Here is a 23,504-nt window from a genome sequence, read left to right on the forward strand (position 1 = left end):
TTGGCTTTTATTGGTAACAAGTTTTGGTACTTGGGAGAAAGGGTCAGTGCTCTTGTTACTGACAGGATGGAGCATGAACGCTTTTTGTGGAAAAGTATTTTTCCCCACCCTATTTCCCTTTTGGGAGAATTCATTTGTGTGTGGACTTGGTGTGTTCTGGTTTCTTTTTTTGGGGGGGGGTCCTCTTCCTATGATGTCTTCTAGCAGTTACCAAATGTCTCTTTGCTCCATTATAGGCTTGTTAATTAGATGTCTTGGACTAGGTAGAGCAAACAAAATGCCAGTCTTAGCAGCATTACGTGCCCTGTCAAAAGTCAGGAGCACTTCTGGCAAGCAACAATCGCTATTCACTAACCTGATTATTCCTGGCACTGTGAAGTTCTTGTGTTGCTTTTTTAAGATGGATCAGGCAGATTTCTTGTCCTTCCCCACATTATGAAGCTACGATAAAGATCAAAAACCCAAAATTCCAGATTCCATAAGTATAGAATTTGTGCCTTTTTTTTTCATTTTGGTAATATGCAAATACTTGACAGATGTTTTGTTCATGATGGTAAAGACCCCCCTTTTTTTTTTTCCCCCTTCAGCTTCAGCGTATTTGAGTTCACTGTCTGGAAGAAAAAGTTCTTTAAATACATACACCCCTGCAAAAATCCAACCAACACCACTTGCAGCCTTGCCTGAGAGGCTAGCAATAGAGAAACCAGCCTTATGTAAGTAACTTCTGTCACAGAGGCAGAACAGCTCACTCTTTTTGCTTAAATGTACCCAATAGTTATTAAAGATAGTGTCATCTACCTGTTGAATATTTTCTTCAAGAATGTTAAGAAATAGCTGCCCTATCCTTGTATTTGGAATCATTCAGATGGTCACAAAATAAATTCATTAGGGCATTGTACAGTTACTTTAAAAATAACACTTCAGCAGTAATGGCCGAACTGTTGCCTCCATAGAATACAGATGTAGTGTACCCGGGTGGTTACGAACAAACTTTCAAATTGTATTCAGGTGACTTGGTGGCAGTCAATCTGCAGTTAGGACTAGACTTCCAGATTTAGACTCAAGGCAGTTAGACACAGTATGTTTGTTTATATAAAGGCAGCAACACACAAATATTTTGGTGATAAAGGCAGTTTTAATGTACTATGGCTCTTCAGAAATCTAGCATCTCTGATGATGGTCCTAATGCAAACGTATAATCGAGCTACTGTGTGTTAAATAAATCAGCAGAGAGGAAAGTATCATTCCACCCATGCAGGTGAAGGTCTGAGTCCCACTGCCCCAGTAGCCCCATAGGCTTTAGATTTTAGTTTTGATGGGTTACACTTGGGAAGGCTTTAGCAATTGATATTAATCAAATTCAGTGTTTCTCCCTGTGTTAAACAGATGAAATTTAGCCGTGGAGTGACACGTACAAACAGAAATAAAACTACCAATTAAACAAATTTTGAATCGTGACTAATTCTTTGCAGCTGTTTATCAAGTATATGAGGCACTTGTCACATTGTTATAGGATCATAGACTCATAAGATTGGAAGGGACCTTAAGGGGTCATATAGTCCAGTCCCCTGCACTCATTACAGGACTAAGTATTATCTAAACCATCCCTGACAGGTGTTTGTCTAACCTGCTCTTAAAAATCTCCAATGATGGAGATTCCACAACCTCCCTAGGCAATTTATTCCAGTGCTTAACCACCAGTTAGGAAGTTTTTCCTAATGTCCAACCTAAACCTCCCTTGCTGCAATTTAAGCCCATTGCTTCTTGTCCTATCTGATATTAATATGATCCAAATGAAACGGTCTTTTTTCAAAAAGAAAAGGAGTACTGTGGCACCTTAGAGACTAACAAATTTATTAGAGCATAAGCTTTCGTGAGCTACAGCTCACTTCATCGGATGCATTTGGTGGAAAAAACAGAGGGGAGATTGATACACACACAGAGAACATGAAACAATGGGTTTATCATACACACTGTAAGGAGAGTGATCACTTAAGATAAGCCATCACCAGCAGCGGGGAGGGAAAGGAGGAAAACCTTTCATGGTTACAAGCAAGGTAGGCTATTTCTAGCAGTTAACAAGAATATCTGAGGAACAGTGGGGGGTGGGGTGGGGAGAAATACCATGGGGAAATAGTTTTACTTTGTGTAATGACTCATCCATTGCCAGTCTCTATTCAAGCCTAAGTTAATTGTATCCAGTTTGCAAATTAGTTCCAATTCAGCAGTCTCTCGTTGCATCTGATGAAGTGAGCTGTAGCTCACGAAAGCTTATGCTCTAATAAATTTGTTAGTCTCTAAGGTGCCACAAGTACTCCTTTTCTTTTTGCGAATACAGACCTACACGGCTGCTACTCTGAAACCTGTCATTATGCAAGGCACTGAATTTAGCCGTATAGAGTGGAAATCTGTCAGCTTCATGAAAAAACTCGTACAGATACAGACAGACATCATCTTCCTCTCCAAATGCAAACAGATGGACATCATACCGAAAGGACTGAAGGTAAAAAATCCATTACAATCTACATACCACACAGACTATGCTGACAGCTTGTGCCACACACTCTCAAAGAAACTGCGGAACCACCTGATCAACATCGTCTACAGCAAACAGGGAAAGATTAAGAATGAGCTCTCAAAGCTGGATACTCTCATAAAGAACCAACCTTCAACACAAACTTCCTCGTGGCCAGACTTTACAAAAACTAGACAAGCCATTTACAACACACACTTTGCTTCTCTACAAAAGAAAAAGGACACTAAGCTATCTAAACTACTACATGCCACAAGGGGCCACAACAGTGGTTCCCGTAACCCACCCAGCAATATTGTTAATCTATCCAACTATACTCTTAGTCCAGCAGAAGAATCTGTCCTATCTCGGGGCCTCTCCTTTTGCCCCTCCACCCCCACGAACATGATACAGTTCTGTGGTGACCTAGAATCCTATTTTTGATGTCTCCGACTCAAGGAATATTTCCAACACACCTCTGACGAGCATATTAACCCACAGAGACCTTCCTACCAACACTACAAAAAGGAGGATTCTGGGTGGACTCCTCCTGAAGGTCGAAACAGCAGCCTGGGCTTCTACATAGAGTGCTTCCGCCGACGTGCACGAGCTGAAATTGTGGAAAAGCAGCATCGCTTGCCCATAACCTCAGCCATGCAGAACACAATGCCATCCACAGCCTCAGAAACAACTCTGACATCATAATCAAAAAGGCTGACAAGGAGGTGCTGTCGTCATCATAAATAGGTCGGAATATGAACACGAGGCTACTAGGCAGCTCTCCAACACCACTTTCTACAAGCCATTGCCCTCGGATCCCTCTGAGACTTAGCAAAAGAAACTACAGCATTTGCTCAAGAAACTCCCTGAAAAAGCACAAGAACAAATCCGCACAGACACACCCCTAGAACCCCGACCTGGGGTATTCTATCTGCTACCCAAGATCCATAAACCTGGAAATCCTGGACGCCCCATCATCTCAGACATTGGCACTCTGACAGCAGGATTGTCTGACTATGTAGACTCCCTCCTCAGGCCCTACGTTACCAGCACTCCCAGCTATCTTCGAGACACCAATGACTTCCTGAGGAAACTACAGTCCATTGGTGATCTTCCTAAAAACACCATCCTAGCCACTATGGATGTAGAAGCCCTCTACACCAACATTCTACACAAAGATGGACTACAAGCCGTAAGGAACAGTATCCCCGACTATGTCACGGCTAATCTGGTGGCTGAACTTTGTGACTTTGTCCTCACCCATAACTATTTCACATTTGGGGACAATATATACCTTCAAATCAGCGGCACTGCGATGGGTACCCACATGGCCCCACAGTATGCCAACATTTTTATGGCCGACTTAGAACAACGCTTTCTCAGCTCTCGTCTACTAATGCCCCTACTCTACTTGCGCTACATTGATGACATCTTCATCATCTGGACCCATGGAAAAGAAGCCCTTGAGCAATTCCACCATGATTTCAACGTTTCCATCCCACCATCAACCTCAGCCTGGACCAGTCCACACAAGAGATCCACTTCCTGGACACTACGGTGCTAATAAGCGATGGTCACATAAATACCACCCTATATCGGAAACCTACTGACCGCTATTCCTACCTACATGCCTCCAGCTTTCATCCAGATCATACCACACAATCCATTGTCTATAGCCAAGCTCTACGATATAACCGCATTTGCTCCAATCCCTCAGACAGAGACAAACACCTACAAGATCTCTATCATGCATTCCTACAACTACAATACCCACCTGCTGAAGTGAAGAAACAGATTGACAGAGCCAGAAGAGTACTCAGAAGTCACCTACTACAGGACAGGCCCAACAAAGAAAATAACAGAACGCCACTAGCCATCACCTTCAGCCCCCAGCCCTCTCCAACGCATCATGAAGGATCTACAACCTATCCTGAAGGACGACCCATCACACTCTCAGATCTTGGGAGACAGACCAGTCCTTGCTTACAGACAGCCCCCCAGTCTGAAGCAAATACTCACCAGCAACCACACACCACACAACAGAACCACCAACCCAGGAACCTATCCTTGCAACAAAGCCCGTTGCCAACTCTGTCCACATATCTATTCAGGGTACACCATCATAGGGCCTAATCGCATCAGCCACACTATCAGAGGCTCGTTCACCTGCGCATCTACCAATGTGATATATGCCATCATGTGCCAGCAATGTCCCTCTGCCATGTACATTGGTCACACTGGACAGTCTCTACGTAAAAGAATGAATGGACACAAATCAGACGTCAAGAATTATAACATTCAAAAACCAGTTGGAGAACACTTCAATCTCTCTGGTCACTCGATCACAGACCTAAGAGTGGCTATCCTTCAACAAAAAAACTTCAAAAACAGACTCCAACGAGAGACTGCTGAATTGGAATTAATTTGCAAACTGGATACAATTAATTTAGGCTTGAATAGAGACTGGGAATGGATGAGTCATTACACAAAGTAAAACTATTTCCCCATGGTATTTCTCCCCCCCACCCCACCCCCCACTCTTCTTCAGATATTCTTGTTAACTGCTGGAAATAGCCTACCTTGCTTGTCACCATGAAAGGTTTTCCTCCTTTCCCCCCCCACTGCTGCTGGTGATGGCTTATCTTAAGTGATCACTCTCCTTACAGTGTGTATGATAAACCCATTGTTTCATGTTCTCTGTGTGTGTGTATATCAATCTCCCTTCTGTTTTTTCCACCAAATGCATCCGATGAAGTGAACTATTGCTCACGAAAGCTTATGCTCTAATAAATTTGTTAGTCTCTAAGGTGCCACAAGAACTCCTTTTCTTTTTGCGAATACAGACTAACACGGCTGCTACTCTGAAACCAGTCTTTTTTCAGTTGCTCTTGGGTTTCTTCAAAGTGAAGCCATTTTTCTAACAATAAATTTAACCTTGTACCGTAAGGTTCAGATTCTAGTGACTGATCCAGTTTACAACTAAATTCTGTAAATCACAATAAATATATTGTGCAACAGATGAATCATAAAGAGGGTGACTGACTTTCCCCTTACTCATTTGCCAATAGATCCATTGCAGTGAAGCCATTCTCTACAGGCCCAGTGTCTATTTCAGAAACAACAAGGTTCCTAGGTTTTTTCTAGCTCCAATTGAAATCTTTGTCAAGTTCATCCACCTTTTAATTCTATTCAGTCTTGACAGACTCTGTCTCCAAGAGAACCATGTCTAAATACTGAGCCCTATAAACGTAGCCTTCAAGTTCTAGATTTGTGTAGCAACGCTCACTCTGTGAGAGTTTGCCAACTTCTTACCCGATGTTTATCCAGGAGATTTGAAAAGAAGCAAAATTATCTTTTCTACGTGCATTTACAAAATGCTGTTCGTTAGATTTGACCTGTCTGTTACAAAATCTTCCATTGGAAGGATCCTCAGACTTTTCTGCCCTCTCTATTTAATACTTTGGTGTTACATCTTTTTGATGGCTGTTATAATGGTGTACTTCCCAGAAATATATTTCTGGGTGGTAACGATCTTATCTCTTCAAGATGTCTTACGTTTGTTCTTTAGGATATGACTTGTTTAGTTTTTTGCTTCCTGTTGCAATGTGATTCCCCTCCCCCCGAGTCAACCATTTATCTTCTCCAGAGATTTAAGGGATATTGAAGTTTGTCTTCTGTCCTTTTTAATTGACTGTTTGGGGTCTATTGTTGCTTCCTGCTTAAAAGAAGCTGACTGTTGGGAGCACTGAAGCCAGTCTAACTATCACAGCAAGGATACCATATAACTCCCCTATTGGGTCCCGTGTTTTATAGCCTTTGGCTGAAATTTCCCACAAAGCCTATGCACAGGTACATGAATCCAAGAATTTTTATTTAACTATAACTAATCATATGAAAAACTTTAACACTCTTGTAAATGACTATAGTAAAAGATTGAACATATTATTGTAAAAATACCAAACTGAAACTGCCTTCTCTATCTTCAGTTTATACTAGAAATTTGCTTCAACACATTTTTAAGTTGTTTGGCTCAAGTATATTCGTAAATCTGTTTAAAAATGCTGTCAAGAACAGTTTGTAAAAACTTTCCTTTATTTGTTCTACAGCTCTGAGAAGCTTGAAAATATTATTTCCCACCAATTTCCTGCCTCTTTATTAGACAGAAATAATTGTTTTTCTGTGGCTTTCAAGCCAGTTCAGATAAAGTATAATTTGTTAAAATGTGTTCCCTCTTCTGGCTGTCTGATTTCTATAAGAGCAGATGTTAGAGGGTTTCACAAACAGTTGTTCTTGGTGGGTTATGTTTTTCATCTGTGGCAGACTATTGAATTTCAAGAGTGAATTCCTCAACACATTGTAACAGTGTCAAAGTAGGTCTAATTTTAAGTCCAGGCATCTCAAAAGTTACTTAATTCACTTGTTACTTAGTGATTATAATGGGTTACTTGAATTCAGTTTACAGCAAGATTGATGTAAGTTTTAATATTGACCTTTCTTTTGCTGTACATCTTACCAGTGTGGGGTTTTTTGCTTCTCTGCAGCTACCAGTGGACCCTCCAATGGCATCTCTGATGTTACACCATCTCCTAAAGAATCTAGCTTGATATAAAATTTGGTGATGAAACCCTTACTGAGAAGAAATGAAGCACTTCAGACAAAATTGGAAGCATCTTCCTTCAAAAACAATCTTCAATGTGCATTTTTAATGGTAGAAAAGCAAACTAAATCTTGACTCAACTCTCCAAAGTCATTCATGTCTCTGTCTGTCTTGGTGCACTTACCTGTATATAAATTTAAATGCTCTTAGCTAGTGCACACTGTATATATTCAGCTGAAAAATCTGTTCTCATTTTCTAAAATATTTAAGGCAAAGAGGTTTACTCAGCAGTTTAATGAATTGCACAACTTTAATGAAAAAGCTGCACACCAGTTTTCCCAGTGTCTGTTTACTATATATGTATACTAAGCAAAAAGAAAAACGCCCCAACCCAATGGTATGTATTTGAGTGGCTCTCAAAGCACCACTGTAGTTGTCATTATAAACTCTTATTTTCAGGGGGTTTATAATGTGTCTGAATTTTTTTCCTGGGCTGAAATTTGATGCACATGATCTTGGTTAGGAGCATTTTTTTATTTGAATACATTTCCAAAGAAATCGCTTGGCTCTTTGAGTTAAACAAGAGCTTCTTGCGCATTTGAATTTTTTAATACCATATATGCTGCAGTAACTAGGCACAATGGGATGAAGTAAGGATAGTGTATTTTCACTTTGAATCTCCTTGTTGTTTACATCAGACTCTTAACATTTGAATATACTTTTTATTTTGTTGTTTAATATACATGGTTATGTAAGGTATATGTCTGTATATCCTCCTACAGAAAAGATTGCTGTTTATATATTTTCTTATTCTAAGAAATTCTTTTGTTTACTGAAAAAGATGCCTTTATTTGCTACATAGGTTTGTTTTTAAAAAAAAGTCACTTAAAAAAAGGCCACATTAAAAGACGGGGTTTTTAAGAAGCAATTACAGTTGGTCTGGTATCTAACTCTAAATACCCCATCTGTAGGTGGTGCGTCCTACCACCCTTTCATGTTAAAAAGAAACTGCAGTGTTACCAGAATGTTTAATGTTTCCAAGTTTATCTGAATACTTAAGCTTCAGCATTTTCTGTAATGTTCATACCATTGGCATTCTAAACGCAGCTGTTGTCAGTGGCTCTCATTAAGACTGTTGAAGACTTTATTAGAACTATGAGAAGCTTTAGCAACTCAGATTATGCTTTTAAATGGTCAGATTTTGAAGAGCAATCATCCAGGTTCAGCGGTTTTCTGCTTTCATCTGTGGCATTTAGAATTATAGAAAGTATTCAAAATGTCACTGTCCCCTTTTGAAAGTTCAAGTGGCTGATTATTAATGACTTTATAAACTGCAGGTTAGACTTTTTTTTTCCAGTTTAAATTACAAGAGATTTAGTGTCAAAGAAATATTTAAGCATAAGAGCCCTGTTTTCCTTATCCAGAAATTCAGTGTAACTACAGTTACACTATGAACTTGCCATAGAGTCTGTACAAATCTTTAAATAGGGCACATGTGAAATGGCTTCGAGAAAATAGTCCTATTAAGTGCTGACTAAATTTATTATACCAAAAACATAAAAGGTTCACAGCTATATATTTCAAACATTTCATTTTCTATAATGTAACCATGTAGTATGGACAATGTTTGCCTTGCACACATTTGAATGTACACATCATGTTTACTGTTTTTTAAAAACACTATTAAAATTAAGTGTGCATATCATTCAAGTCAACCAAAGCTCTGGTGTAAAAATTTTGATGCGCTCCTAAATAAAAAACAAGGTTAATGGCTAATTTAATGTCTATTCTGCTTTTTCATGAATAGATAGAATCTCACTTTCAGTGTATTGACTTGCTTTTTTGCTCATCCCAGTGCAAAAAAGCTGAAATATGTTTAGAAATATGAATTTGTATAAGAATAGGAGGCAGTCATGTATATCATCATTAAAAGCAATCATCTGAGATGGGGTGTGACAGGGCAAGGCCAGATGGCTATGGAAGAGTAGTGGGAGATAGATACATTAGCTCCAGGCTAAACAAATCCCTGGTACCAGGATAAGTGAAATGGCAGCTGCTCCAGGTCAATTAAGATACCTGGGGCCAATTAAGAACTTTCCAGAAGGCAGGGAGAAGGCTATGTTGATTGGGACACCTGAAGCAATCGGGGGCTGGCTGAAACTAGTTAAAAGCCTCCCAGTTAGTCAGGTGGGGGTGCATGTCAGGAGCTGTGGGAATAAGTTGTGCGGTTGGAGAGGCTGAGTAGTACACACCATATTAGGTACAAGGAAGGAGGCCCCGAGGTAAGGGTGAAGTGGAGCTTGAGGAATTGAGGGCTGCTGTGGGGGAAGTAGCCCAGGGAATTGTACATGTCATGTTTCTAAAAGGTCAGCTACCATATCTGATACTATTAGGGTCCCTGGGCTGGAGCTCGGAGTAGAAGGTGGGCCGGGCCTCTCCCTCCCCCCCACCTTTGCCCCTGATTAGTCACTGAGACTGGGAGACAACAGAGACTGTGCAAGGAAGGATAACGTCTCCTCATCTCTCTTGCTGGCTTATGATGAAAATGGCTCAGTAGACTGTGACCCTTTGTCTCTAGAGAAAGAAGGGTTACGTGGAGGGTCAGAGTGAGCCTCTGAGGCTAGCAAAATCCGCCAGGAAATGTGGGACCCACGGGAGCAAGGACAGAGCTTTGTCACAGGGGATAGGAAAACACTAAGCCTGTGAGTGCACTGCTGCACCCATGCAGAGCTCCATTGACTTCTGGGGGGGCCTTATGGGCACAGCAGTCTGTCCTCATGCAACAAACTGAAGGATCAGGGCCTAAAGTTGCTCAAATATGAAAAGGAAAAATAATTTGGACAAGATCTGGGCAAATCAAAAGTAGGGAAACAACTTCCAGAGAAACACAAATTCAGTACAATTTCCATTAGTCTAAACGAAGAATTAGAGTGTGTGTGTGGGGGGGGACTATTCAAACAGCCTACTTGTGAAATGTTAAGCTACTTAGAGTAGATAGCTTCTGCCTGGGGTAGCTGACACTCAAATTTGTTTTTAAAGTAAATTCTAGAGTAGGTTACAGTACATTTGATGGATACATTTATTAAAATGTACATACTCCAGAAACATTCTACCCTGGCATGAGATGTGGCATGTGAAAATTTGAGGTGAATTGCTTTGTTGAAGATAGAGATGAGCTGAAAATCCGGATTTATAACCAAGTACTTTCAATCGTTAACTATGCAGAGGCGCTGGTCCTTACACAAGTAAAGAATCTGAAAAATCAGTTTTATGTCACGCCCTGTCACTATCTTTAATCAGTGACTCACGGGTTTTCCCCTCAGCCATAAAGCAAGTAACACAGTTTGATGTGGAGTTAGGACCAAACGAATCAGCTTCACAACTCAAAAACTTTGGAAATAACTTAAGTTGTAGGAAGTTATACAATTACTTTACCAGTTTTTAAAAACTGAAGATTTCATAACTTTAAGTATCTTCTGGTGTTTCCAAATTGTGATGCTAATTTAGTCCCACTCGATATCATGTGTAAGATGACAGCTGCTTGTAATTTTATTTAAGTATTTAAGACAAATACTATTCCTTGTAACTGTTTTTTGCCCCATCCTGGTGGAATAGAATAGACCGAGGAAGCCAAAAGCACAAAGATGTGCTTCAACTGTGAGATCTCTCGAGCCACAGATGGGGAGCTCTGCCATGGTTGTGCCCAGCCCATAGAGTGCACCATAATTCAATCAGTGGGATAATGACAGTTGGAATGCTTTTTTGGGGCCTCCACAGTCACCCACAACATCTCCAGAGACGCATGCAACAGTGGGTCAGTCCTTTCAACTCTTGGGATTCAGTAGAATGGACCGTCCTCACCAAGCAATGATTTTCCAGAGGTAAATCCAAAAATCTTTCTGAATTTAACAATGCAATCCACCTCTAAAGAGAGAAACTCCATTGCCAATCCCAGTTAAGTGGGAGCGAAGAGGCAAATTCATAAATTACCAATGTAGATATGTTAGTTTTAAAGTCAAATGAATAGGTACAGTCACAGGAAGATGTAAAAGAGAAGGACACCTTTGATAGAGCTGAGTGGGACCTTGTGAGAAGTGGGAAAGGGGTGGATGATAGGGACCCACCTAAAGACACTTACCTGCCATAGGGAAAGCAGGATTAAAAAATACTCCAAACTTTTATTCTCCCCCCTCCCCCAACCCAATTCTCTGGTGGTAGATGCTGTAAACGAATGGGGTAAACACTACTCCAAGTCTCTGCTATATGACAAGGAACAAAAGTGCTTATCCCTCTTTGGACAGATGTCTAATCATCTGTGACCGTACAATTTTGGATTGTAAACTCAGGCAGTCATGGCTAAATATAATTTCACAAACTGTAATAAATTTACAACCTTTATTGATCATCTTCCACAGGAACAAAGGGAACAATTTCAGGTTATCATTGCAGTTGATCAATTATTAGCCAGAACGTCTCTTTAAGTGTCCTTGGATGCCACAGACACTGCTGCCGGGCCCATCTCCGTGGCAGTATTCACAGGGCATCATGGCTCCAAGTTTCAGACTTGCCAAGAGAAGTTCAGAATATTGTTGAGGACCTCCCCTTTGATGGTCAAAAGTTGTTCTCAGAAACCACAGACCGCTCTTGTCATATGCTGAAAAACTTCAGGGCCACATTAAGATCTCTGGGTATATATTGTGACGGGGCACGGTCAGATGGCTATAGAAAAGTAGTGGGAGACCAATATATTAGCCCCAGGCTAAACAAATCCCTGTTACCAGGATAAGTAAATGACAGCTGCTCCAGGTCAATTAAGACACCTGGGGCCAATTAAGATCTTTCCAGAAGGCAGGGAGAAGGCTATGTTGATTGGGACACCTAAAGTCAATTAGGGGCTGACTGAAACTAGTTAAAAGCCTCCCATTTAGTCAGTTGGGTGCATGTGTCAGGAGCTGTAGGAGGAAGCCGTGCTGTTGGAGGAACTAAGCAGTACAAATAATATCAGGCACAAGGAAGGAGGCCCTGAAGTAACAGTGAAGGAAATATTGAGTGGGGGCTGCTGTGGGGAAATGGCCCAGGGAATTGTACATGTCCTATTTCCAAAAAGTCCGCTACCATAGCTGCTACTATTAAGGTCCCTGGGCTGGAGCCCAGAGTAGAGGGCGGGCCCAAACTCCCCACTCCCCTCCCTGATTAATCACTGAGACTGGGAGACAACAGATCCTGCAAGGGAGGATGACTTCTCCTCACCTCCCTTGCTGGCTTATGATGAAAATGGCTCAGTGGGCTGTGACCTTTGCCTCTAGAGAGAGGCTGAGACCTTTGCTTCTACGTGGAGGCTCACAGTGAGCTTCTGAGGCTAGTGAAATCTGCTAGGAAGCACGGGACCCACTGAGACAAGGACAGAGCTTTGTCACAACTGGTGTGAGGAGTGGGATCATTCACAGCATGGCGGAAGAAAGAGGTTTTTTTAAAAAAAAAAAAGTTCACTGGGGTTTGGGGTTTTGTTTTTGTTTTGTACCACAATGGAGGAGGTGGTAAGAGCTCTGGTACAAGGCATGGCAGCCCAGCAGGAGGCCACCCGCGTTCAGGGAACGGCACAACAGAAGTCTATGAGGCTACAGCAAGAAACCAATAAATTATTAATGGGCCAGGCGACCCAAGATCATGCCCTCTTGCGAGAACTAGTGGATCAGCTGAAGATCCTCACCGCCCAGGGGTCTGACAGGACACACACTCTGAGGGCCACTAGTGGTCTGCCAAAGATGACTCGGGAGATGACATAGAGGCATATCACCTCTCATTCAAAAGGACTGTGAGGCGTGGCCCCTGGAGCAGTGGGCCAGCATTCTTGCCTCTTTTTTGTACGGAGAGGCCCAGAAGGCCTACTTTGACTTGCCTGCCTCAGATGCCGTTGACTATACCCAGCTGAAAGCAGAGATCCTAGCACAATCAGGGGTGATGGCAGCAGTATGGGCCCAGAGGTTCCATGAGTGGAAATACCAGGAGAACAAACCCCAGAGGTCACAGCTATTTGACCTCCTATACCTCGCACGAAAGTGGTTACAGCCTGAGGCATGTAGCCCGGAGGAGATTTTGGAGACCCTGGTCATGGACCATTACATGTGGGGACTGCCACCAGATCTCTATCAATGGATCGATCGTCCACCTATGACAAGATGATCACGCTGGTAGAAAGACAGATGACAGCCAGGGAACTGACCCAACTACCCAAGGAAGGTCTCTTTCGAAGCAAGCACCTGACCCCAACCCTGGAAGGTTGGGCAGCCAAACCCACGGGGAGTCCTAGGTGGAAGAAGGGGGGGCTGAAAACCAGCAGGGACCCCAGAAGGAAGGGATTGGCCTGAGTGGGGGGGAACCCTGGGAATTAACCCCTTGGGATAGGAGAGTGATTAGAAGCAATTATAGATGTTATGCATGTGGGGAGTGGGGACACATAGCAACACAGTGTCCCAGCACTGAGGAGCCTATGCAATGTAACTTGGGGGATTGGGAGGTCCCGTGCTCCCTTATCCACCTTGCTGGAGTCACTTTAGCCCACATAATTATACCAGGCCAGTGAGGATAAACGGAGCAGAGACTACAGCGCTTGTGGACACTAGGAGTGCTATCACCCTTATATCGAGTAAGCTGGTAAAAAGTAGTCAGCTGCTGTAAGCCAAACGCGTAGCAGTGACGTGCATACAGGGGGCCGTGAGCCATTACCCCACCATCCCAGTGAAGACAGAGGTTCAGAAGAACCCCATCAAGGTGACCGTGGGCGTAGTTCCTAAACTCCCATATCCTGTAGTCATTGGGAGGGACTATCCAGGGTTTGATAATTTACTCCCCCCGGAGAGGCTAGAGGGAGGTGGGGACCCTGAGGACAGCGACTAGTCACCAAGGGAATGTCAACCCCCGAGGTTCACTGAGATTTTTCAGGATCTGTTCTCAGCTCTCCAAAAGACCCAGAAGACAAAAAAAAAGAGAGGAAGGCTGTGAAGGCCTTGGGAACCCGGATCCTGATCCAGGGCCAGAAGACTGCCCTAGTAGGCAGATGGACACGAGCAGCCAACAGAGAAACTTCTACCACAGGTGGTGAGCCAGTGGCTAGTGGGTGGGCCCGGGCTCTCCCCTCCCAGATTACTTACTGAGATTGGGAGACAACAGAGACTGTGCGAGGGAGGGTGGCTTCTCCTCACCTCCCTTGCTGGCTTATGATGAAAATGGCTCAGTACGCTGTGACCCTTGTCTCTAGAGAGAGAAGGGCTATGTGGAGGGTCACAGTGAGCCTCTGAGGCTAGCGAAATCCACCAGAAAGCCCGGGTCCTTCTGAGACAAGGACAGAGCTTTGTCACAATATATACACCTAGAATAAAAGAAGATTCTGTAGCTCTCAAACCCCCTAGAGATCTTGCCCTCCTTGTTTCTGTAGGTTTCAGAGATCCATTAAACCCCCCCACAAAGTGACATAAGTTTCAGAGAAAGAGGGCTGCTAATCTGCCTTCCACAAGTACGTAGTCATCATTGAAACAACAGTTTTGATGGGTCAGTCAAGGGTTCAAATCTTCCCACACCTCTAATTCAACAGCTGCAATCTTTTGCCCACTTGTCTCCTTTTGGAGACCACCTTTCCCTTTCCAGCATGCTTCGAGGTGGATTTCTACAGACAAGTGGTTCATAGAAGTCATAACATTGGGTCCAATACACTTTGCAGCACTGCTTCCTTTCCACTCCCCTTTTTCCCATCCCCCTACAAGGATCACTCTCACAAGCTTGCACTGAGACAAGAAATAGACTCTCCTTCCATTAGCAGTGACAGAGTGAGTCCCAACTCCTCACAAAGGAAAAGGGTTCTATTAAAGGTATTTCCCTGTACCAAAGTAGGATAGAGGTGGAGACTGATTCTGAATCTGAGACTACTAAACATATTCATGAAGTTTCAGAAGTTCAGAGTGGTGACTCTGGCAACTATAATCCCTTAACTAGAGGCAGATTAGTTTTTGCCCCTTGATCTACAAGACACCTATTGCCATATAACAATACACCCCTCTTACAGAAAATACCTACTCTTTACTATATGCCAGGAATATTTTCAATACCAAGTACTTCCCTTTGGCCTCTTTTCAGTTCCAAGTGTGCTCTCAAAGGTCCTAGCAGTAGTGTCTGCTTATCTTTGTCAGGAGGCGATTTTAGTCTTCCCGTTCCTCGATGACTGGCTGCTCCAGGGTTGAGTTTATAAAGCGGTACATCATCTGCTTTTCTAGGAAGTGGGTCTTCATCTCAATGTAAGAAAATGAACATTAACGCCTGTACAGAGAATACAGTTCATAAGGACATACTTGGATTCATTGGCAGCCATGGCCTACCTTCCCACAGACTTTTGATTTTATCAAATCTAGTCAGGACCATTCAAGGGAATCCTCAAACCTCAGTAAGGAACTGTTTGTAGCTTGTGAGTCAGATGGCAGCTTGCACTTTGGTGACCAATCATGCAAGACTATGTCTCTGTTGCTTCCAGGGCTGGCTCAGAACAATCTTTTCACTGAACAGATTGGACAAGCAAACTGCAGTTCCCCTTCATGTAAAGAACTCCCCAGACTGGTGGGGGGAAGGGGGGATCAACTCAACATCAGTGCAGGCATTCCTTTTGTTCACTCAACTCCAATAACAAGCATGAGAACAGACACATCCATGTTGGGATGGGGAGCACACTTCATGGCTCAGGTTAGATGGGCAACTTGGGAAACCTGTCTCCACATTAACCTGTTGGAATTCAGGGCAATCAGGATTGCTTGTCTTCATTTCCTACCCCTTATTGGGCAAATCAATCAGGATCATGACAATGCGGCCTGCATGTTCTATATCAACAAACAAGGAGGAGCAAGATCCCCCTCCCTGTGCACTGAAGCAATTAAATTGTAGAACTGGTATGTAGCCCATCAGATCCAAATTTCAGCTCTCTACCTCCCTGGCATTCAGGACACCACAGCCAGTACTCTCAGCAGGCGTTTCTCCCATGATTCTGAATGCAAACTGGGCTCTCAGATTCTCCAAGATTGGGGATTTCCAGAGGTAAACCACTTCAATATTCCAGGAATAAGAAGTGTCCTCTGTTTTGTTCAGGAGGTGGTTTAGGCCATTGCTCTCTGGAAGATGCCTTTTTCCTACCTTGGACAAAGGGACTGTTCTATGCCTTTCCTCCAGCACTAATAGACTAATGAACTGCTAATAGACTGATGAACAAGATCATACAGGACAAAGTCAGGGTTATCCTTAAAGTATCAACCTTACTGAGACAAGCTTGGTATCCTTAACTGCTTCATCTGTGCATCCAGTGATCAAGCTTTCATCATCACCAGTCATTTCATCACCAGTCATTCATCATCTCTTATCCCAAGACACAGGTTGTTTACTTCACAGCAACCTAGGGATCTCCTGCCTCAGGACCTAGTTCCTTGATGGTTCGCAGGCTTAGAATCTACCTGCTCTGCAGAAGTACACGTTTTATTGAACAATAGAAAGGAGTCAGCCTGAATTACTTACCTGCAAAAGTGCAAGAGATTCAGCCACTGGTGTCAACACCTCCGATTCGTGTCTGAATTCTTGTGACTCTCAGCTATCCAGGATCACCTGCTGGACTTAAAGGAATCAAGGTTATCAATTAGCTCGTTTAAAATTCACTTGGTTGCAACATCAACTTTTCATCCTCTAGTAGAAAGGTTTTCTGTGTTTGCTCACCCTGTGTCTTCAAGGTTTATTAAGGGTTTGGGGAACCTCTACACCCAAGTTGGGGACCCCACTCCAACTTAGAACCTCAACCTGGTACTTAGATATCTCATCAGACCTCCATTCGAAACAACAGCAACCTATTCTTTGCTTCACTTATCCAGAAGATGGCCTTTTTAGGAGCTATCACGTTGGCCCATAGAGTCAGAGAAACTGGGGCCTGGATCTCAGACCCCCAATCCCCATTTAGGGGTTCTTCAAGGACAAGATCTTTTTACACCCACACTCTAAATTCTTACCTAAGGTACTATCAGACTTTCATCTTACCATGCATACCAGTGTTTTTTCCAAAACCATGTAAGTCACAACAGGAGACCTTTTCAAAATGTATATATTAGATGGGCATTCATCTTCTATCTAGATAGGACCAAGCAAATTCAGAAGCCGCCTAGGCTGTTCATTTTCATCACATACAGATCCAAGGGGTTCATGATCTCTGCCCAGAGATTGTTGAGGTGGATCTCCAGGTGTATTGTCACATGGTATGAAGGAGTTGGTGCTCAACCTCTGCAAAGGTCAATAGCACATTCTACCACATTTCTCACAATGTCCATAGCATTACTCAAATACATTCCAGTATCTGAGATATATAAGGCCGCTACATGGGTTTCAGTACATACATTTTCTGAGCACTATGCCTTGATCCAGATCTCCAGTTCAGATGCAGTACTTGTTAATGCAGTCCTATCTTCAGTTCTGGACTCAATTCTGAAGCTTCCTCCTCCTTATGGGAATGCTAGTTGGGAAGTAGAGCACCTGTAGGGACCCTACTCAAAGAAGAAGAGTTTACTCCCCCCGGTGCAGTAACTGTGGTTCTTTGAGATGTGTGTCCTGATGGGTGCGCCATTATCCACCCTATTTCCCCTCTGCTTCGGACTGTTCTGTGCGGGGTGTTTGGATGGAGACGCAATTGAAGGTGGTGCCCACACAGCCCTATATAGCATCTAAGCATGGCTCGCAGATATATAGGATGCCTGCATGGACAGACACTGCTAATAGAAAATCTGATTGAGGGCTTGAGAGGTGCATGTGTACCTGCAGTGGAGCACTTATCGGGACACACATCTTGAAGAACCATAGTTACTGCACTGGGGGAGTAATCTCTTCTTTTTTATTCTTATTTATTTTATTCTATTTTATTCAACTGGATATGAAGGACCAAATTCAATCCCTGTATTAGCAGGTATAATTCCCACTATAGTCAGCTCAATTATGCTAAGATGAATTTTGGCCCAAAGAATAAATGCAATAAGGAGCCCTTTAACAGCTCCTTAAAAGTCATTATCTCTAATCCATACAAAAATGGAGTTACAGTAAATCACATGCTTGGTGCATGGCACTTAGATTTTAAATAAATGATCACCACGTTTTTATCAGACCTTTTTTAAAGGCTTGTTGGAAAATAATGGCTGAGCTTTTAATTGTTTAGCACAAACTGATCTCATTTCCCCAAACTTAAATAGATAGTGTTGCACCTAATTTTGATTTTTTTTAACCGATATAAACAATGTTTAGTGGTCCCACCGATTATTTTATGTTTTCCGTTATAAAAAGTTCTTCAGCCATCTCCTGCATTCACATCTCAGCCACAGTGCTGTCATTTCTATGTACTGTCAGCTGTACTGTAGGTGACCGGGTATCTGCAATTCAGCTGCAACTGCTGCATGCCTGTACTCATATTTCCCGTTTTGTTTGCTGAATTTGCTTTAGAATTAAAAAATAAATAACAATTAAATTGTGCCAAAATCTATTTTGGTAGTTAATCTGCAAATAACTTTTTTGTTAGTTGAGGGGGGTGCCTCTTTCATTTTCTCAGAATGTATTAAGAAGACATAAAGTGTTATTTTTAAAAAATGTTTGTTTTACCTCTGGAAATATCATGACTGAACATTCTGATCTCCAGGGGTTTCAGATGTTAACTGTGTGCTCTGTTGAAGAGACTGGAGTATTTCATCTTTAACGAACATGTCCTTTGTCCCAAGTGCTTGTTCGGTATTGGAATTAACTACATGCTAACAAAAACGGACCTTAATTGTCATTTCCTCAGCTTTCAATCTCTCAGTGTTTGTGATGTAATAAAGTCACCACAACAGTTTCCAGGGAAGACAAGACTGCAATGTATAATGTAAACAACAACAACAATCAAAGGAAAAGAAAAACTTTTAACAAAAACTTTTTGGGCATTCTTTATAGATGAAGAAAAAAAAGTCCCCTTTTACCTTTGTAGCTCACCATGAATGTGTATAAAAATTATTTAAATTGTGCCATGGTGGTAAAATCAGCTTCTACAGATGTCTACCAATGAGTGTTAGAGCTGATCTGTGCTTTGGTCGATTGTCAGATTATTTTTAAGTACAGCACAATGACAATAAGAAAAGTCCTACAGTAGCTGTTGATGAATATAGGTCTGCTTCTTCTTCTACCTTTAACGGGACCTCTTGAATACATGCCAGGAGACCAAGCTGTTGTTCTGGAGAGCTGAATTAAAAGTACTGGGAGAAAAGTGGTCGGCAGAGGCAAGAGTTTTAAAAAGGATATATTTAATTATCAATAATAATTGGAATTTGGGGAAATAAGTGGGCCAGCTAACCTGCTACCCAAACTTTCAAAGTGAACAAAAATGCTCAACTTCTTAGGCTTGAGTTCATGGCTCAGTGTAAACCTTAGATGATTTTGCAAACACTGGAAAATTTTGTAAAGTTCTGTACACAGGTATAGGTATTAATGAAATATCCTCAGCTGTTGCAAGAAGAAGGCAAACACCTGATTCTGAAGCACAGGAGGAGCTGATTTTCAAACATTTGATTTCAAATATAATTGTAATCTTAAAGGAACAGGTTTTCAGCAGCAGGCCTCTTTTGCATTGACAAATTACAGATGCAGTTTTACACCACATTAATTTGTTGTACAATTATTGTCACTTAGATGTTCAAGTACTTGAGTTGTGAGAGCAAATCTGAAAAGAAAAATGCACCAAATATGTCCGAACAGGTGAATATTCTAAACAATTACTTAGATAAAATGCATTACAATTTTCCACAAAGGTATCTTTCTACTATTGAGGTTACTTACTATTGTTGTTTTCCCACTTTCAACCTTCACCACTAGATGGAACTCCGTTTCAAAGTCAGCCTCTAGAAATGAGTGCCTTCTGACCCCATTATTAGAATTGCAAAAATCAAACCACATAACCACAGAAAGCATTACTGCTAGACTGTCTTCCCAAGTGTATGGAGGCGTATGTGTGCTTTTTTTTAATTTATGCACTATTTGCTTAGCAAAACTAAAAGAAAATAAATAGCTTTAGAAATCTGTACATTAATAGGTTTCAGAGTTGCAGCCGTGTTAATCTGTATTCGCAAAAAGAAAAGGAGTACTTGTGGCACCTTAGAGACTAACAAATTTATTTGAGCATAAGCTTTCGTGAGATGCAGCTCACTACATTGGATGCATTCGATGAAGTGAGCTGTAGCTCATGAAAGCTTATGCTCAAATTAATTTGTCTTTAAGGTACCACAAGTACTCATTTTCTTTTTGTACATTAATAGTATATGATAACTAAATACCAGTAGGAAAACTAGTAAAAGTAATTTTCCCCATTACTTTATCATTTTGGTTTCACAATAATTTATAAAATGACAGGCACTGGAGGATTATTGTAATTCTAGATAGGTGGAGGCAGAAAGCAAATATGTAGTATTTCTCTAGACATTTCCCTATGCTTAATTTTTTTACTTAAGCAATACTAGCAGCAGAAGAGGAACCAAAAGCTCAAGCATCCCAGGATCATGCATGGGGTAAATACAAGGGATTACAATGATTTGGTTCCATAGAAAGTAATTTGCTAGTCTCTTGGGAGATGAGCAAAGAGCTTCCAATGGCATTTAGCCCCACTTTGTGCTCATCTCACTGCCTCAGTTCCCATTACTTGATATTTGTACTCTCTGCAACTTAATGAGTATTCCCTTGAGCATTGCTGTAGTTATCAGAGCCATGACTCCCACTGTGACTTAATTTACTACCACCATTAAATTGGCCTGCTTCTTTCAACTAGTTGCCCTATAAGCTTCAAAATGACTGTTCCTACTTGTAATCTGATTGCTCTGCCATTTTGCTTGACTGCTGATGTTCTAAATGTATGCTAATAATTCCACCTTATTTGAATGATTGGTCTTGTATATTTGCTCAGTACAGCCATCCCCACTGATTACTACTCTCCCCTCAGTATATTCTGCCTCTGCTGTCTCCATAACTTTCCTTGTGTCATTGGCTCCTTTAGTCTTCATGGGAAGTTGCACAAGGCTGTGTCCTTGATCCTGTCTCACTTTATACCCTTTCTTTGGTTATATAGCTTCAGCTACTAATATCTTTATGGTAATGACTCTCAAATCTCTTTCCACTCCTGACTTCTCTCTCCAAACTTGCATCTCAGCACATTTCTCTGATTGCTCCTCTTGGATGTTTTGCAGTCTGCTTAACTCCTTATCTTTCCTTCTGAACACTCTGATTTGCCCCCATTTTCTGTCCACTGTTCTAACACCACCATCCTCTCTGTCATTCAGAGTGTAAACTAGGGTCATCTTTGACTCCTCCATCTCTCTAGCTCTGCATAGCCAGGCATGCCATTTCTTCCTCTGTAACTTTTCCAAAATCTGGCCTTTTCTGTCTGCCTACACAGCCTACATCTTCTCTGTCCTTTCCTTGAGGCAGACATGCCAAACCCATGAAAAAAATGTATAAATTGGGCTTGTTTTTGGCTTTATTGGCTTGTGAGTTACTTGTTGGCTAGTTATTGGCTTGTAGCTTGTTGCTTCTTTTTTTTGGATTGGCTCCTGGCAAGCAGGGGGCAAGGGGCAAGCAGGGGGGAGAGTCATGGGTGCACAGTGGGCCCATGACAGTCCCAGACTGCACGCTGGGGGGATCGAGTCACATAGAGTGTTGGGGCTCTTAGGTATTGGCTTGTTTTGAAATGGGTTTAGCTTGATTTTTGGCTTATTGTGAAAGTCAGGGTGCTTATTTACTACATGAAAGTTGGCAACTATGCCTTGAGGTAAGACACTAAAAATAGCAGTATAGATGTTGCATCTGGGCTCTCAAGACCACCTGATCCCCTGGGTCTGAGCTTGGGTGGTTAGCCTTAGTTTCCGCCAGAGGCAGAGCCACATCCACACTGCTATTTTTAGAGCACTAACTTGAGCCCCACTAGTATGAGTCTGTCTACCTGGGCTGGAAGGCTTGCTCTGAGACGGGGTATAGACATACCCTGAGAGATCCAGACCTAGGAAAAGTGACCTAGCTCTATGCTGACCCAGAGGGCTTAGAAGCACGTGGGATCCAGCAGTTGGGTCTATTCACAGCAACCTGGTGCCCAACTAGAGAGGGTGACTGAATCAGGTTATGACCTTTCCTTTCCTCCCCTTTTTGGGAGGATAGGAGGATGTTAACTACTGGGTGAGTTTACTAAGGTCTGTTGTAACAAGCAATGGCTTATTAAATAATTGAGTTCTCGGAGTGAGTGGTAGATTCCCACTTCAAATTAGATACTAACAGTCTGTTAAGGAATTCAGATGCTTTTGGCTTTCTTCACCAGCTTAAAAAACTATAGATCTGAGTGGCAGGGCATGACTTGATTTTCTGTTTCCAAACCTTCCAACTCGAGTTAATTTTTACTTGTGTGCTATATGTACACATAATAAGAGAGTTGCTCTCCTGAAAAGTTTAGTCATGTGCCTAAGTGTGATGTGAAGGTTGTCATATGGTTAATGTCCAATTCAATATGTACTTCCTGGTGGCCAAAGAAGCCATCCCCCAGTTGCAAAAGGTAGGCAGATTGTTTCGGAGTCAAGTTGGGGTATTTGGGGCAGATAAAGTGACCAGATACTGGAGAGGGTCAGTGGGATGCGTGTGCTTTAGCAGGTATAAGTGTGGAGGTTGCACACTGTTGCCTCTTCTGCCGTTGCAAGGTAGGTGTGTCAGACTGTTTGAATTTGAGGGTTGCCAGCTCTGAGGTGCACAAGCCAGGACATCCAGCACGATCCTGAGCCCATAAAATCTGGAGAGCTGGCAGTGGCACTCTTACGACATTCCCAGGGGCTTACTCACACCTGAGCGATGTAAATTATGCTCTCAGAGGCCGTAGTGTAAACATAGCCTCGAAAAAGGGATGATCCTGGGAGAACTTGGACGGGTGGCAACCCAGTAATACCACCTCCGCGAATGGCGACAGCCATGGGCAACTCAACACTACAAGGCTACATCAGCGCAGCCTTTCTGGTGAAGCTGGGGGCAGAGCGCCCTCCCCTCGGCATAATTACTCCACCAGCCCAGGAGGCGGGAGCTACATGTCCCGCTGCCATAGTGCAGGGTGAGCGCTGCTTCAGGCCGATGTCGCCTACCTGGCCCGGGGGTCCGCACGCCCCTGAGCGAGGCAGGTGACGTCGGTGGGAGAAGCGCTCTCACGGGTACGGCGCTGTGCACACCAGCGTTTAGGGCCGGGTAATTCACGTCGCTTGCGGGGTGGCTACTTCAAGGAGCGAAAGTGGGGCGGGGATCCCCCGGGGTCAGTGGCAGGCGGGTCCGCCCAGCCCCACAGGCCGCCATCCGCGT

General features: G+C 42.6%; 1 protein-coding gene across 13 annotated transcripts in view; it reads left to right on the plus strand.

Annotated features, from left to right (window-relative positions):
• The window catches only part of PPIP5K2 (diphosphoinositol pentakisphosphate kinase 2), a 93,462-nt gene extending 84,577 nt beyond the window's left edge, over positions 1-8,885 (plus strand). For 10 of the 13 annotated variants that reach the window (XM_038401444.2, XM_038401450.2, XM_038401448.2 and 7 more), the window contains 2 exons: positions 588-713; positions 7,054-8,885. In XM_038401444.2, the coding sequence (XP_038257372.1) occupies positions 588-713; positions 7,054-7,121 (194 nt within the window). In that variant the 3' untranslated portion in view covers positions 7,122-8,885. Of the gene's footprint in view, positions 1-587; positions 714-6,238; positions 6,362-7,053 lie in introns of those variants that run through there. The other 3 variants (XM_043514354.1, XM_043514355.1, XR_006281269.1) reach the window with 2 other exon arrangements.
• Positions 8,886-23,504: the final 14,619 nt, after the last annotated feature.

This window comes from Dermochelys coriacea, chromosome 5 (genome assembly GCF_009764565.3).
Source record: "Dermochelys coriacea isolate rDerCor1 chromosome 5, rDerCor1.pri.v4, whole genome shotgun sequence".
Classification (NCBI taxonomy): domain Eukaryota; kingdom Metazoa; phylum Chordata; order Testudines; family Dermochelyidae; genus Dermochelys; species Dermochelys coriacea.